Raw genomic sequence first — 16,458 nt, forward strand, 5'->3', positions numbered from 1 at the left:
TTTAACGTTTAATTATTTTCAGTAATACTTTCAGTGTTATATCCTTTACTTAACAGCTGAAGACTTCATATTTAACTACAAACTTTGGCTATAAACCTAACCTGTTAAATTCCCAAGCCTACCAACATTTTTATCGACATTTATTATTTATAAATGGATAATAAAGAATGCTTTATCTTGGAACAGTAGAGTAGATGTGAAGAGCTTACATCGCCGAGTCACAGGTCAACCGCCCACACATAATACGCAATACAGAATAGACCACATGCCTAACGGAAAAATGGCGGCTATTTTTTATCTATGGAAATTACATATTTTCACCGGTTACTTACATGGGAACTTCTGGACACATTTCGGTGATTGTGCGGAAGAGTCCCACCTAGTCCTTTCCACCATCGTACCACAAGACAATCGGCGAAGCTCCACCGCTTCATGGTCGATATCCCACCCAAGTTTCCTTGTGTGAACTGCTAAGGACTGGAATTCTTTGCCAGAGTCTGTAATTCCTGAAAGTTATGATCTAGGTGTCGTCGTAGGCAGACGTGAAACCGAAACCGTGTTTTCTGTAGGACATACGGCTTTTTAAGCTACTCTAGGTAGTCGCATATACATATACTTAAATAATAAAAATTGTGACATTGTCAACAAAAATAATTACCTACAAATGGGTACACGTATTTAATAGAAGTGTCTTCGTAATTAAAGATTCAGGTTTAGCCTCCAATCAGCTTCTTAGCTTAATAGACATGTTATTGATTTAGGCAGATACGTGACCACCTGTACGCTTTAATACGTGCCTACCTACCTGATTAGCACTGTGTATGAAATTAATCATAATACCGTAATATTTTCGCGACTCGCTGCCACGCTGGGCGCGGTTTTATAAATGATACTAATTACTTAATCACACGACATTTTGTGACCGAAATATGGATGACATTCTGCTTTTTTATTAACGTTGTCACTACCTTGATTTTTTCGTATTTTTATTAAGTAGGTAGGTAATTAACCTACCCACCGAACTTACAAAAGTAAAACTTTTGGTTACTATCGCAAACAGTTGTAGATAAGATACAAAATATTACCAATTAAGGTACCTATAATTTAGTGAAAATAATCAGGTACTTAGGTAACTTTAGCTAACACACAATATTGGCCTAACCTTCGTTAAAACTGCAATTCTCTCTGCCTATTTCTTAAACAAATTAACTGCTACGCAAACACTATAAATGCCAAGCCTATAATTTCTATTTATCCACCCAAACAGCCGAACAGCTACAACTTTCCTAACGCAATATCTTTATAGCTGAATAATTAGTGAGTTAATAAAGCAACGAGTTAATTTACATCACACCAACGTCTTATTAAAACTTAACAAAGAGGAGAAACGTCAAGAAATCCGTGTTTAAACAAACATATGATCCAAGTACCGTATTAGCTCCACACTTCCTCAATTAACAGGTATACGGAGGCATGCTAGAATATAATTACAACTGCAGTAAACGTGCTCTGTAAACAACTAACACTCGTTTGGTTTGACGCACCAAACGTTTATAATAACATCTTCTAAGAAACCTTTAGGTGGTCGCAAACATTAGCTTTGTTTGAGCGCCAATTTGGACTGGCCGAGCATTCACACTGGCAAACATAACTCTATCAGTAAACCACTGTAAAATAACCTTTTTTCCTATAAGCACAAGAGTTAAAGCTTTAGCAGAAGAAAGCAGTATTCATGCTCTTAAATTTTAATTGCGAAACACAGCGGACGCACACGTCTTGTGTATTCGCGAATGTGTTAATTCAAAGCAATGCAGTATGCTTTTAATATGCACTTATATGGCGTGCACATTCCTTCACACTGAGTTTGCTGATAAAAGGTAACTTTTGTTCGAGATACAAAGACATTTTGTGACTCAATGCAAACAGTGGATATGAGAAGTGCTGCTTTTATTTTTTATTCAGGCGCTCCGTTACAAAAGGAAAATCGTTTGTAAGCGTACAGAAAAAAAGGTAAAAACATTGTATTGTAAATCCAAATCATGTTATTTTTTTCGTTTTTCCTTGAGATATGATCTTAATTGGAGGTGTTGAATGCCGATAAGCTAACAACACGCAACGGCTTATAAAACGTCACACCCTTTGGCGTATAAGTACTGAAATAATAAGAGAATGAAACAACGCTGTATTAAAACTTAATTATTTTTTATTATTCACTTACAACTAAAATTTATTCTAATTGAACTGTGAAGTATATTCACAAAAGATCTTGTTACCCGGCTGAGCGGTAAATGGCTTTATATCCAGTACTTCATTGAACAAATATGCTATTTACAAAACCAACACTATTACTAGACATTCTGGTTTCTTAGGTACACAGGATTGAACACATTATTATAAAACATGCAATTCATTCGAACAAGCGCTAAATAACAATGACAAGCCTATGATGCAATTTATTAAAGTCTCAACATCTAATAAGCGAATAAACCCTTTCGCACACAACATAGTACCGTATCAGATGTTTATTGTCATTATGATAATCAATTGTCTTAAGAATACCATGATTTGTGTGCGAAAGCGCTAACAAATTGGGGCAATTGGAATCCTAAGGATAGAGGGAAAAATTTCACAACACCACAACAATCTTGAAATGTCTTGCTCCTCAACATGGAAATGAATCATTCGTTGAAATCGTCAGTCAGTGTTCAGGAGTCCAATTTCACCCGTATCTTAAGCTACACTGTCTGGATACAGCCATTTAGTACGATGTCAGCCGGGCATAGTCCACTTCTCATTTCGGTTTAGTTTCTTGGTCTGTTACGTATCGAATGTAGATAGTATCTTCTGGTTTCGGGTCCTCTATTTGTGTTTCATCAAGCTGGGAACAAGCAATGGCTAGTGCGGATCCATCGTGGGAGAAGCTTAGAGATGAGACGGCCGTGTTGTATCTATGGAATTGACACAGCCTCTTCTTGTTGAAACCGTCCCAGATGTTGACGTAACCATCTGAGCCGCCAGTTGCAAATGTATTGTACACAGAATGGAAGCTGATTGCATTCACTGGGTAGATTTTTTCTAGACCTGTAAGGAACAACATTTTTGATTTTATTACTATTTGAAAACTAGCTAGTTGTATGTTATTTACATCCTACCATAATATAAATGCGAAACTATGTATTTGTTTGTTACTTACTTCACATAAAAACAGCTTAAAGGATTGAGATGAAATTAAGATTTAGATTGAAGAGATTCAATATTTACTTAAATACAAAATCGATCCGCGAATAAAGAAATTTTAGACCGCGAATATGGGAATTGGGTCGCAATTTTTCAATCCGCGAATAGTGAAAACGCGAATCATACTGTACACAAAATCTCATAGGATTTCAGTAAGTAGGAGGAATATAAATCAATAATATTTACCGCCATCCTTGATCCGATGACACTTGAATGCATATTTCTTCTTTTGAACCTCAGGATTACTGTCCAGATACTCCACGGCTACCCTACCCTCAATGGAGCTCAGGACGTAACCCTGCTTGTTAGGGAACACTCGGATACACCTTGTCTGGTACTTAAGGGAGGATTCCCGTCTTTGGTTTACGTGTCCCATGTTCCTTACGTCCCATACAAAGATTTTGCGACCAGATGTGCCAACTACAAACTTCTCGCCCACTATACTCATTGTGTATACCTGGAAGAAGGTTTATAAATAATTTAATACCTTGTTATTTTAACTTGCAAAAGATAAAATCAAACAACAGTAGAGAATTTAATAGTTTTGCTACTGGAACTAAAATTATTTCTTTTCTTGTGTAAAACTTAAAACTTTTTCATTCAAATGAGGATATTATTTTATAACTTACCCTCTCATTTCCCTGGTTATAAGTTCCAACGCAGTTGGGCACACGGCTGTCCCACATTTTGACAGTGCCGTCCCAACTACCAGTGAGGACGGCATTCACTTCGGATGCAAACTCCACACATCGGATTGCACCTTTATGTTCCCCCAGTATAGTTTCCATACTTGCATTCAAATCATACATTTTAAGAGTCTGATCTAACCCACCGCTGTATGTATGAACAGCATCCTGGAATAAACAAACATAGTACCTATTATTCACTTGTAAAACCATTCCAATTACAATAATACCTGGAAACACGTAACTATCAGTGTTTTAATTAATTACAACTACTGTTTCGACACTACCTAGTAACCAAACTAATGAAAACAACTGAACACTTACCCGAAAACAGACGTCCAGGACGGGCAGTTCATGGTTGTATTTATGACGCTCCGTATTCGATGTGACATCGTACAGCCTCACAGAACAGTCCCATGAGGACACCAGCAAGAATTGATTGGATTTTGGAGCAAATTTAACGCTCGATATAGCATCGTCTGGTAAGCTCTTTAATTTAAACTCGGTGCGGGACTCCGCCACCCGCGTCACTGTCATTGTGGAAGCAATTTTGTTGGCTAATTTAGAATAACAAAATAAAATAAAAGGTGATCTTCTTTTATGAAGAATAACACTGTGTTAACGAAAATATAGCGGGTTAACCGCAAAGGACTCCTGCCGTCAGCGACAAAGCAGATTAAAAATGACAATTGACTACGAGTCTGCGAGTTGCTTTGTCAGTTTGACATTACACACAATATTCGAGGTAAAACTAAACGTGATGGAATCAAAAAATAAAATAAAACTTATTTAATTTAGTAACTGAGTTTATTAATTACATGGTAATTGACAAAACTACTTTTTTCTTTAAAAAATCCTTAATTTTTTGTATTGATTGACTTTATCAAATTGTACAATACCTAAAAACTATGGAATGGATACCATTAAATATGAACGCATCAAAATAACAATATATTATCATTGAATATCATAACAAAATTACCTAAAAGACCCAAAGTAAATATTTCTTCTGATTTAATATTTTGTTTAAAAAAAGCCTTACCTTACCTTAAAAAGTATCAAATTGATTTTAATTAAAAACCTCATATAATTCTGTATTAGGCACAATAGTGATATTTATGAACGCAGCTTTATAATTGACATGTTTGTGATGAGGTGTGAATCGTAGAAAGAAATCTCCGTCTCGCAGAAATGATTTCACAAAAATCCATAGTTCCATAAAGTTTTGTGATGTTCTATTTGTGCTACATCAATACGAGTACACAATAATACGATAACAATATAACAGTGCCTCATTAAGTAATATAAATGAATATAAAACCACCGTGCAACTAAGTCGGTTCCGAAAGGAACGAATGGAGTGATCAACTTATGAAATAACGATGCAAACCAACTTGAAAACTAAAGAAATGTTTATAGTCAGAGCTTTAGAAAAGATATTGGCTGATAAGGACATAAAAAGGTCCTACCACAGCCAATTGAAAAAGTCGTGCGAAGTCGCTTTAGGTAAGACCTGCTGACATTTCCAGCTTTGGGATAACATAATATGTTCTATATTTCATATAATACATGTATTTATCACCTGTCACTAATTAAGTTAGGATGTCCGATGCGATAGTTTTATTGTTATTGATAATTTATTAGATAGTGAATGTATTGACCTTGGTTTTAAAAGTCGAAACCTACTTTACGTTATCATAGATTCTTGTGAAGTGTTTTCGTCACAGTATCGAGTCGAGGTAGGCAGTGGATCGAATGTCGGTGGTGTGTGTGAAACCAATAATGTGTATAATTTGTAGTTGACCCAGTATGCTTGTGTATAGTATAAAATATGAACAATGTTCACTAACAAATACCTGTTACTAATGTTGGGTGAGCTTAAGTGTTGGTGTGAAGTCTTATAAGTACATACATTACATCATACCTACTTGTGATAACAACATACAACTATAACAATATAGTTAAAATGTATCATGTATCGATTTGATTGTTCATTTCAAATGTTTACTACAACCAAAACTTATAATCTCAGTGTAGGCACCATAGGAATCCTAACGAAATCTAAAAATAGCAGATCAATACTAAAATAATATATAGTGTGTGTGTTAGAAATAACAATAGTACTTAAGTACTTATATCCTAGTTGCCTATTCTGTGTGCCATTCAATAACACACTTAGTATGCATTCACACTTCCTGTGTACTATGGTATTGTGCTACGGTAGGATTGTAAGTACTATATTATGTATATACACACCAAACATGCATGGCTTCATTTATATTTTAAGTCTATAGCTAGTAGGAAACAGCGCCATTAAAATTTATGTTAATCGAGCTTATATAACAGTATACATTGTATTGCAATTATTTGGTTCTTTAGTGCATTGTTTTATAGGAATATTGTTAGCAATTTTAGTGTTATATGCAATTTTATTATTGCTTATAATTACTAGTATCATTGAAGAAATATGAAAGAAAAATTGTTACTGACACACACATACATAATAATTAATTAACCAGAGTATTTGTTTCAGTTTTCCTTTTGATTTTAAATTTGATTATGTCTATTATTATGGACATTTCCGTATATTTCGTTTTCAATGTATAAAAACTCAACATTACAAAATATATCTCTGATTCAGTCATCAAGGAAAATATAAATAAAATTTTCTTATATTTCTGAAACTTGAGAGATTTTTCCTAACATTTTCCTGTTAAGATAGCATCTCAGAGATAATACAGAATTGTATTCAGTACACACATTATTATAATCATATTTTCTTTCACTTGACTAAAAGATTAAAATGTTGAAAACTTTCCATATACTTTGAGGAAGCCAAACAAGTTTTGTTATATCTCCACACTGAAGTTAAACATATTAAGTTTTTTTATATTTTAACTTAAAATGTTGCTCTCTTACCTTTTCTATTTAATGCTAAAATACTTCAATCCAATTACTCAATGCTTGCAACCTCAACGCTAACAAGGAGGTTGTATTGTCTATATATGGAGGCATGTTTTAGAGGTCAATATTGTGAAGGTCCTTTACATATTAATAATGCTCCAATATATTTATTCATCTGTGCTGTTTTATTCACTAACATAATTATTGTTATAATTTGTGTTGAAGTGAATATTTGAACAAACCATTTGCTTATCCTGTTACACATCTAAAATTATTATCAGTCAAAAAATTAGGGACATAGCCTGTTTCAGTTTCTGATAAGAACTTGTCAATAAATGTTTTTATTTTAATCTGAATATTGTTATCGTTTTAGCTGTGTTACTTATTCAATAACTTTGTTTTTGTTTACAGAGGAAATCAAAACTGAATTGAAAAATGGAGGACAGCCTGAATCGTCAGAAAGTCCTACATCAGGGACTCTACCACTACCCAAAAATGATGCTTCAAACATTATTACTGCAGAGAAATATTTCTTGCCATTTGAATTGGCGTGCCAGAGTAAAGCATCCAGGATAGTTGTCACAGCTTTGGACTGCCTGCAAAAACTTATAGCTTATGGGCATCTCACTGGTAACATTCCAGACTCGACAACTCCAAGGAAACTCCTAATTGACAGAATTGTGGAAACTATCTGCAGCTGTTTCACAGGACCACAAACAGATGAGGGAGTCCAACTGCAAATAATAAAAGCTCTACTAACAGTAATCACAAGTCAACATGTCGAAGTTCACGAAGGCACAGTACTCCTCGCTGTCAGAACATGTTACAACATCTACCTTGCGAGTAAAAACCTCATCAATCAAACCACAGCGAGAGCAACCTTAACACAGATGCTTAACGTTATATTCACGAAAATGGAGAATCAGGCCCTAGAATCCGAAACGAATGACAATGGTAATAACCATGCTGTAACAGAAATACCACACAAAATCCCTAATGGCAATGTTGTCTCTGAAGAAACACCTACCAATGGGAATGAAGAAGTAAAAGAAGGAGAAGAGACACCACACGAGGAAATCGATGAAGTATTAGAAGCTAAAATTATTGCTAAACAAATTGTAGATTCAGTTATAGATAATGCCATAAGTATTGCGTCTAAAAAATCATCTGAAGAAGATGTGACTAATACACCTGATAACAATGAAAACCCGTCTGATTCACAAGATAGTGGGAGTGTGTCACAAGAAAGCAATGGACAGGTGCCGACCGAAAACACTATGACAAGGATACCATCACAAGAAAGTGTGGATGTTGCATCAGAAAATGACAACTCAGTAACAGCAAAATTCACGCATGTGTTACAGAAGGACGCTTTCCTAGTATTTAGAGCTCTATGCAAACTTTCAATGAAGCCCCTACCTGAGGGAACTCCAGACCCTAAGTCACATGAGTTAAGATCTAAAATTCTTTCTCTTCATCTTCTATTATCTATCTTACAAAATGCTGGTCCAGTATTCAGGAACAATGAGATGTTCATTACAGCCATCAAGCAATATCTTTGCGTGGCTCTTTCAAAGAATGGCGTCAGTTCAGTTCCAGAAGTATTTGAACTCTCCTTAGCTATCTTCTTAGCTCTATTACAAAACTTCAAGGTACATCTAAAGAAGCAAATTGAAGTTTTCTTCAAAGAAATCTTTATGAACATTTTGGAGACATCAAGCTCGTCCTTCGAGCACAAATGGATGGTCATACAAGCACTGACCAGAATCTGTGGAGACGCACAAAGCGTCGTTGACATCTATGTCAACTATGATTGTGATTTATCAGCAGCTAATTTATTCCAACGCTTGGTAAATGATGTTTCTAAGATCGCCCAAGGAAGGCAAGCTCTCGAATTAGGCGCTACGCCTAATCAGGAGAAATCCATGCGTATTCGTGGACTCGAATGTCTAGTGTCCATATTAAAATGTATGGTAGAATGGAGTAAAGAACTTTATATAAATCCTAACCTTCAAACTACTTTGGGAGAAAGAACAGCAAAAGAAGATCATGACCACCACAGTATGAAATCTCACGGAGGATCTAGTCTAAGTCTAGTCTCAACAGGGTCCAGCAATATTGGTAACAGAGAGACATTAGATTCTCCAGAACAATTTGAAGTATTGAAACAACAGAAGGAAGTTTGGGAAACAGGAATTGATTTATTCAACAGGAAACCAAAACGTGGAATTGCTTTCTTACAAGAGCAAGGGCTCTTGGGTGCGTCGACTAAAGACGTCGCTGAATGGCTATTAACGGACGAAAGACTTGATAAAACATTTATTGGCGAGTATTTGGGCGAGAACGAGGATCATTCTAGGGAAGTTATGTACTCTTACGTAGATTCAATGAATTTCGCTAACATGGATATTGTTGCTGCGTTACGTTATTTCTTAGAAGGATTCAGACTTCCTGGTGAGGCCCAAAAGATTGACAGATTAATGGAGAAGTTTGCGTCACGCTACTGTGAATGCAATCCGAACAACACATTATTCACGAGCGCGGATACTGTTTACGTACTAGCGTTTTCCATAATAATGCTCACAACAGATTTACATTCGCCTCAAGTTAAGAATAAAATGACAAAAGAACAATATATCAAGATGAATAGTGGCATAAGTGACAACAATGACCTTCCACGTGAATATTTGTCACAGATATACGATGAAATCGCCGGTCACGAGATCAAGATGAAGAGTTCTTCTAAACCAGGAAAACATATGATCGCCAACGAGAAAAAGCGAAAGCTAATTTGGAACATGGAGATGGACTTAATATCGACAGCTGCGAAGAACTTAATGGAATCTGTGTCACATGTTCAAACTCCATTCACGACCGCCAAGCACGTCGAACACGTTCGTCCTATGTTTAAAATGGCTTGGACGCCCTTCCTTGCTGCGTTCTCAGTGGGATTGCAAGACTGTGATGATCCTGAAATCGCATCACTTTGCTTAGACGGTATTAGGTGCGCCATCCGCATTGCGTGCATTTTCCACATGTCACTTGAAAGAGACGCATACGTACAGGCTCTTGCGCGCTTCACTCTACTCACAGCTAACTCGCCTATCACAGAAATGAAGGCTAAGAACATTGATACCATAAAGACGTTGATTACTGTCGCACATACTGATGGTAACTACTTGGGAACGAGTTGGTTGGATGTCGTTAAATGCATTTCTCAGTTAGAACTGGCACAACTTATAGGAACTGGAGTGCGGCCGCAGTTCCTATCAGGATCTGGCATAAAACCTCAACCAGATTCATTGAAGTTTAGTCTAATGTCATTAGATCCTAGCGTCAAAGAACACATCGGAGAGACAAGCTCTCAAAGTGTAGTCGTAGCAGTAGATAGAATATTCACAGGATCCACAAGACTTGATGGTGATGCCATTGTAGACTTCGTCAAAGCGTTATGTCAAGTGTCTTTGGATGAGCTGAGCCATCCGACTAATCCTCGAATGTTTTCACTGCAGAAGATAGTCGAAATTTCGTACTACAACATGGGTCGTATCAGGCTGCAGTGGTCTCGAATATGGCAAGTGCTGGGTGATCATTTCAACAAAGTGGGTTGCAGCAGTAACGAAGATATAGCATTCTTCGCAGTGGATTCCTTGAGACAACTATCAATGAAGTTTATCGAAAAAGGAGAGTTCGCCAATTTCAAATTCCAAAAGGACTTCTTGAGACCGTTTGAGCACATCATGAAGAAAAATAGCTCTCCTACTATAAGAGATATGGTAGTTCGTTGTATCGCACAGATGGTAAACTCTCAAGCATCCAATATAAAATCCGGTTGGAAAAATATATTCTCGGTATTCCATCTTGCTGCAAGCGATCAAGATGAAGCAATTGTTGACTTAGCATTCCAGACTACCGGCAAAATTATAAATGAGTTATATGAAAAACAATTCCCAGCGATGATAGACTCCTTCCAAGATGCAGTGAAATGCCTATCAGAATTTGCATGTAATGCAAAGTTCCCCGACACTTCAATGGAGGCCATAAGACTGGTGAGGTCTTGTGCGACCGCAGTGGGCGCGTCACCGCAGCTGTTCGCGGAGCACGCGGGGCTTGAAGGCGAGCCGGGCGCTCCAGAAGTCGACAGAGTATGGTTAAGAGGGTGGTTTCCACTGCTCTTTTCGTTATCGTGTGTCGTCAGTCGCTGCAAGCTCGACGTACGCACACGAGGACTCACGGTCCTGTTTGAGATTATTAAAACTCATGGTGAATCATTCCGTCCACATTGGTGGAGAGACCTATTTAATATATTATTCAGAATCTTTGACAATATGAAGCTACCCGAGCATCAGTTGGAGAAGAACGAGTGGATGACTACAACCTGCAACCATGCGTTGTACGCCATCGTCGACGTCTTCACGCAATACTTTGACATTCTCGGTTCTCTATTGTTAGAGCAACTGTACGCGCAGCTGCACTGGTGCGTGCAGCAGGACAATGAACAGCTCGCACGCTCCGGCACCAACTGCTTGGAGAATCTAGTCATATCCAACGGAACAAAGTTCAACGAGGATACTTGGAGCAAAACATGTCAGATAATGTTGGACATCTTTAACAGCACGCTGCCCACCACATTGCTGACCTGGAAACCTGATGACAACGACGAGAGCGACCAGCCTCAAGTCCGACATGGCATCTTAAAGAAACCCCAGGGAGGGGACGAAATCAAGTCATCCAACCGAGTATTCAACAGCCTCCTCATCAAATGCGTCGTACAGTTGGAGCTGATACAAACGATCGATAACATCGTCTTCTACCCCGCCACGTCGCGGAAGGAAGACGCCGAGACACTGGCGCTAGCGGCCGCAGAGCTGACTGGCGGCACTCCCGGCACCGAGCAGGAATGTCAGCGTGAAGAACAGGGAATGTATAGATTGCTTAGTTCGCCACATCTACTCCGACTAGTAGAATGCCTCATGTGCAGTCATCGCTTTGCTAAAACATTTAACACTAATAACACGCAAAGGAATGTGTTGTGGAAAGCTAATTTCAAGGGTTCGGTGAAGCCGAACATGTTGAAACAAGAGACGCAGTCGTTGGCGTGCGTGCTGCGGATACTGTTCAAGATGTACAGTGATGAGACGCGGCGGGACCACTGGCCTGCGGTACAGAAGAGTCTCATCACCATTTGTTGCGAAGCTTTAGAATACTTTGCTGGGGTGACGAGCGAAGCACACAGAGACGCATGGACGTCCATACTGCTGTTGATTCTCACAAGAATACTGAAGATGCCTGACGAAAGAGTAAGTACAAATTAGTGGAAAATTGTACATAATATGTACTCAGTTACACTTTATCGAAACAATAATGGAATTAGATTGTAGATGCTATCAGTTATCGTTATGATAATGATAGAAGGTATGCGTCGTATACGGATTTAAAATTTGATCTATCCTTTTTTATACGGTAGTCATATTACGACGTGTTTACCTATTTAGAAATGAATAAGTAGCCAAGTATTTAATACTCATTCATTGATAATTATTGGAATCAATTTCATAAAACTCTACGAACTATACCCGCTTTTATTAGACATACACGCATTATTTAGAATAATGTACCTCTTCACTTCACCTACATGTTGACATCGATACGCTGTTATTGCTGTTTGATAAGCAACAGCATAACTTATAGCAATAATACAAGTTGTGCAAATACCTGAGTAAAGGTTTTACCTCGTCACTACAAAGTCAATGTTAATTTGTAGAGCACAATTACTCTGCTAATAAATTATATTACACGTGAATCAACATGGACTTGTTATAAAGCAATAGGTACCTATTTATTTTCTCAATGCTTTGCTAATCGCACATTTCTAAAGACAAAAATCTTATTTAGTGTGCGATTATCTCGCTAGTAAAGCTGTACACAACTTAACACGGATTAGTTATTATGTAGACAGCAAGCCAATTTAGTTTGATAATCTGTATTCATAAATGAGATCATCACATGTAGGCGTAGGTACATATAGTTGTGTCGGTATGCAAATAGTAAGTTGTCGTCGTGTTTCAGTTTGCGGCTCACGTGTCCAGCTACTACCCGCTGCTGTGTGAGATCACGTGCTTCGACCTGAAGCCCGAGCTGCGGTCGGTGCTCCGCCGAGTGTTCATACGCATCGGGCCCGTCTTCAACATCGTCACCAACGCCCAATAACGACACAATGTTAACAAACAATATGGCCTTATAGTTCTCTAGGATAAAGTATGACTTTGATGTTAATGTTAAAAATAATACTTCGGTTGATTCCTTAAAATTTAATGTAATATTGACAGCAATCAGTACTTCAGTAGTATTAAAAGTGATCTATCATATTTTATAGGGTGTAGTAGTCTTATTTCTAATTTATATTATAAATTATTGATTTGATTATCAAGTTAAATTTTTAAATTGTATATTATAAAAGCATAGAAGTTGTATCTATAAATTATAATAGTTTATTCTGTATATTTGAAAGTTTTTACTGTCTGGGGAGCTGAATTCACTCACTGCTACTATTGCTTGGTATTCCTTCTAGCTAGACTGATCAGACTGTGATTGTGAACTTTTACTTTCTCACTGCTTTCCATGTTTTATCATTTTTCTTGGAGTGACTTCAGAACTCGCACGCAAACTGATTATTATATTATTATTCCTTAAAATAAAAATCATAAATTTAACAGAAGTCTGATTTAAACAATCTTCAGTCCCTCAATGGACCTCTCCAAGGAGTCCAAGTCCCAGATGACCAACTGTCCATCCAGTCCAGTGGTGCTAAACTTGTGAGTGTTAGCCTTAGTGCCCTCGAAAATGCGGATGGAAGTGATAGCGTTCTGGTGAATAGAATCCAGGAGAGTATCATTGGTTTCAATGCGTGCTTGGCGATCCAGAGACTGGAACTTCTTCATGGCAGACAGTCCACCAGACTCCTTTCTCTGAGTATTATCCAACTTGGCAACAAACTTAATCTGATCACCTTCATGGCAATACATTAGAGGAATGCAGCTATGTCCTGCCACAACCAGGGAGTTGTTGGTTACCCAACTGCATCCCAGGAAAGGCAGGTACTCAGTCTTCAATTTTATGATAGCTTTCCCTTGAGTAGCATCAGCTACATTTATGGAGCTATCATGTCCCACCCATGCAACTTTATTCCCATCTGCTGAGAAAGACACACTGTGCACCCATCCACCACCATTGGGTGAGTTGGGGAATTCAGCCAACATTTGTCCCAAAGGAAGCTTGGTGCCCCAAACATTTGGTCCAGGTTGATCTTCAATATCCTTGATGTATGCAGAGTAAACCCTTACTTTGAAGTCAGCTGAGCCAGCAACCAACAGTATGTTGTTTGGGTGCCAGTCAATGCTGGTCACAGTTGAGCGTATTGGCTTCTTGATATGCTTGGACACCCACCAATTGTTTTCTTTTTCAAAATAACAGATGGAGATTAACCTGGCTCCAGAACCAACAGCAAACTTGTTCTCCATGGGTGACCATTTGACACAGGTGGCAGCACGGTTGATACGGAGAAGGACAAGTGTTGTAGTCCACTTGCCATCGTCTCCCTGGGTCCAGACGTAAGCATTGCGGTCAACAGAGCAGGTGACAATGCGGTTGGTGTTTGGCGCCCAGTCAATGCCCATCACCTTCAAGTCATGCTCCACCAGGTTGTTGGTTTGCTTCCAATCATTTCCTTCCTTTTGATAGATATGGACTTCATTGTTGTTTGGAGAGAATGCTATTTCTGTAACATGAAAATTAGGACAGTCATTTACAGATCTTTCTAAACAGTCTGGGGGGTCTAGAGAACTAAATATAACATGACCATAAATGATAAATGATAAAATGATAAATGATATTTATTTCTGTAAATAGATTATAAAATAACACTTTTACACGTCAATATTTCAAATAGCTAGATGAGGCCGGCATTTCCTATCCGACTACTCTGAGAAGAAATGCCGAAACAAACTCAGAGGTCATAGTCTCTTTTAAAGTCCAGACAAAATCAATTAAAGATGTCGGAGAACCGTGCAAGTTTATTCTGTAGTGGTCTTTTGAGGAAAGAACCACAGCAGTTTGAGCGGACCTGTTCAGATGGCAGCACGCATGTGTCAGTTTACAATGAGCTCAGCTGACGGCTGTTGCTGAATGATCCGACGAACAATACCTACCAAAAGAACATTTGGGTAGGCCACACAAATGCTCACACTGTCAGAATATAATTAACTAAAAGTGAAATGACTAGGCAAACTCTCGCACGGTCCTCAAACTAACAATTTTAAAAATAATATGTGAAAACAAAAAAATATCGAATGATATTAATGTATATCATGTCAAATTGTATAAAAATGTAACTTGTGTTACAAACATGTCAACATGACCTGTGTGGACATTATAGCGGCTCACTCCCAAGCCTGACTATCATCTAAGTAGTCTTTAATTTTATAAAAAGCTTTACTATACAGTTTTTCTTTAATAACATTTTTAAATTTATTCAGGCTCAAACTTTGAATATCGCTGGGAATTTTATTGTAAAAGCGTATGCATTGACATCTGAACGAACCACTTATTTTCTTAAGTGTAGTAGTGGGAACAATATATTTGTTTTTATTTCTAGTGTTTATATTATGTATATCACAATACTTTTTGAATAAATTAATGTTTTTGTGAGCATACACTACATTTTCATAAATGTATTGAGAAGGAACAGTCAATATATTAATTTCTTTAAATAATTCCCTAAGAGAGTGCCTCGGACTAAATGATTGATTGTGGTTATAACTACTATAAATATAATTTTTCTAAAGGGTAATAAACTGGGCGTGAATTATATTGAGAGCTATAGAGATTACTTACGAGTTCTATCCTTGTTCCATGCATGACAAGTCACCGGTGCACATGAGTCACCGAATGTAAGAGTTTGAGACATCTTTCGTGAGCTGTACAAACAATAAAAATTATATTTTAATTCCTGTTAATGTTGTAGAATTAACAAATACATGTTCCATGTACGATTTTTACCTGGAATTCCAAAGCAAACGGGAAATCGGTCACACCCAACGATATCAGTTGATAAGCGGAAATTCGCGGACTCTGGGCAGTCGACACGAATTCCTGTAAATGTACACATGTTTTATATTCTGCGTCAAAACGTTACCAATTATCACAATGCCTATTTCACTTAGTTTCTTGAATTTCTACATCTATTTACCTATTTCCTTTCGAAAATTTCACACGAACCACGAATCGAATACGAATTCATTCAATGAATGAAATGATGCTGTCATAATGTCAATGTCACATGTCACTGTCAGAAACTCGGAGCAATCCATCTGAGACTGAAACTCTCGCACACACACACACAATGCTTTTTTGCCAAATGTGTAGTTTCAATACGTTTTTATTAACTAGGAAAACGAATATGATTATTCGTCATCAAAATATAAATCTTATTTTTCCACATCATGATTCTATCTCTTTCTGCTATGATGTGAAATGTGAATGTCTGTGTATCCTGATGGGTATAACCTGAGTGTTTTCAAAGCCCGAGAGAATAGGTTGCATATGGGCAGAGGTGCTTCATCGTAGTAGGCGG

The 16,458-nt window shown here is 37.5% G+C and overlaps 3 protein-coding genes across 4 annotated transcripts; 1 reads left to right on the forward strand and 2 right to left on the reverse strand.

The window, feature by feature from the left end:
• Nucleotides 1-2,183: 2,183 nt before the first annotated feature.
• On the reverse strand, nucleotides 2,184-4,610 carry LOC118272682 (mitotic checkpoint protein BUB3). The gene is made up of 4 exons (XM_035589316.2): nucleotides 4,248-4,610; nucleotides 3,867-4,091; nucleotides 3,424-3,694; nucleotides 2,184-3,081 (listed from the first exon to the last, which is right to left on the reverse strand). The coding sequence occupies exons 1-4, from the start codon at nucleotides 4,458-4,460 to the stop codon at nucleotides 2,792-2,794; spliced, it is 999 nt and encodes a 332-aa protein (XP_035445209.2). The 5' UTR covers nucleotides 4,461-4,610; the 3' UTR covers nucleotides 2,184-2,791.
• Nucleotides 4,611-5,056: 446 nt separating this feature from the next.
• On the forward strand, nucleotides 5,057-13,545 carry LOC118272918 (brefeldin A-inhibited guanine nucleotide-exchange protein 1). 2 transcript variants are annotated; one of them, XM_035589646.2, is made up of 3 exons: nucleotides 5,057-5,429; nucleotides 7,239-12,127; nucleotides 12,897-13,545. In XM_035589646.2, exons 1-3 carry the CDS (start codon nucleotides 5,306-5,308, stop codon nucleotides 13,035-13,037), a joined length of 5,154 nt encoding a protein of 1,717 aa, XP_035445539.2. In that variant the 5' UTR covers nucleotides 5,057-5,305; the 3' UTR covers nucleotides 13,038-13,545. The 2 variants fall into 2 exon arrangements, with proteins under 2 accessions (XP_035445539.2, XP_050549377.1); XM_050693420.1 differs by lacking the exon at nucleotides 5,057-5,429 and adding an exon at nucleotides 5,636-5,795.
• On the reverse strand, nucleotides 13,124-16,365 carry LOC118272919 (actin-related protein 2/3 complex subunit 1A-B). Its single transcript, XM_035589648.2, has 4 exons — nucleotides 16,075-16,365; nucleotides 15,885-15,977; nucleotides 15,720-15,802; nucleotides 13,124-14,604 (listed from the first exon to the last, which is right to left on the reverse strand). Exons 3-4 carry the CDS (start codon nucleotides 15,790-15,792, stop codon nucleotides 13,553-13,555), a joined length of 1,125 nt encoding a protein of 374 aa, XP_035445541.2. The 5' UTR covers nucleotides 15,793-15,802; nucleotides 15,885-15,977; nucleotides 16,075-16,365; the 3' UTR covers nucleotides 13,124-13,552.
• Nucleotides 16,366-16,458: the final 93 nt, after the last annotated feature.

Source organism: Spodoptera frugiperda, chromosome 4, assembly GCF_023101765.2.
Source record: "Spodoptera frugiperda isolate SF20-4 chromosome 4, AGI-APGP_CSIRO_Sfru_2.0, whole genome shotgun sequence".
Taxonomy (NCBI): domain Eukaryota; kingdom Metazoa; phylum Arthropoda; class Insecta; order Lepidoptera; family Noctuidae; genus Spodoptera; species Spodoptera frugiperda.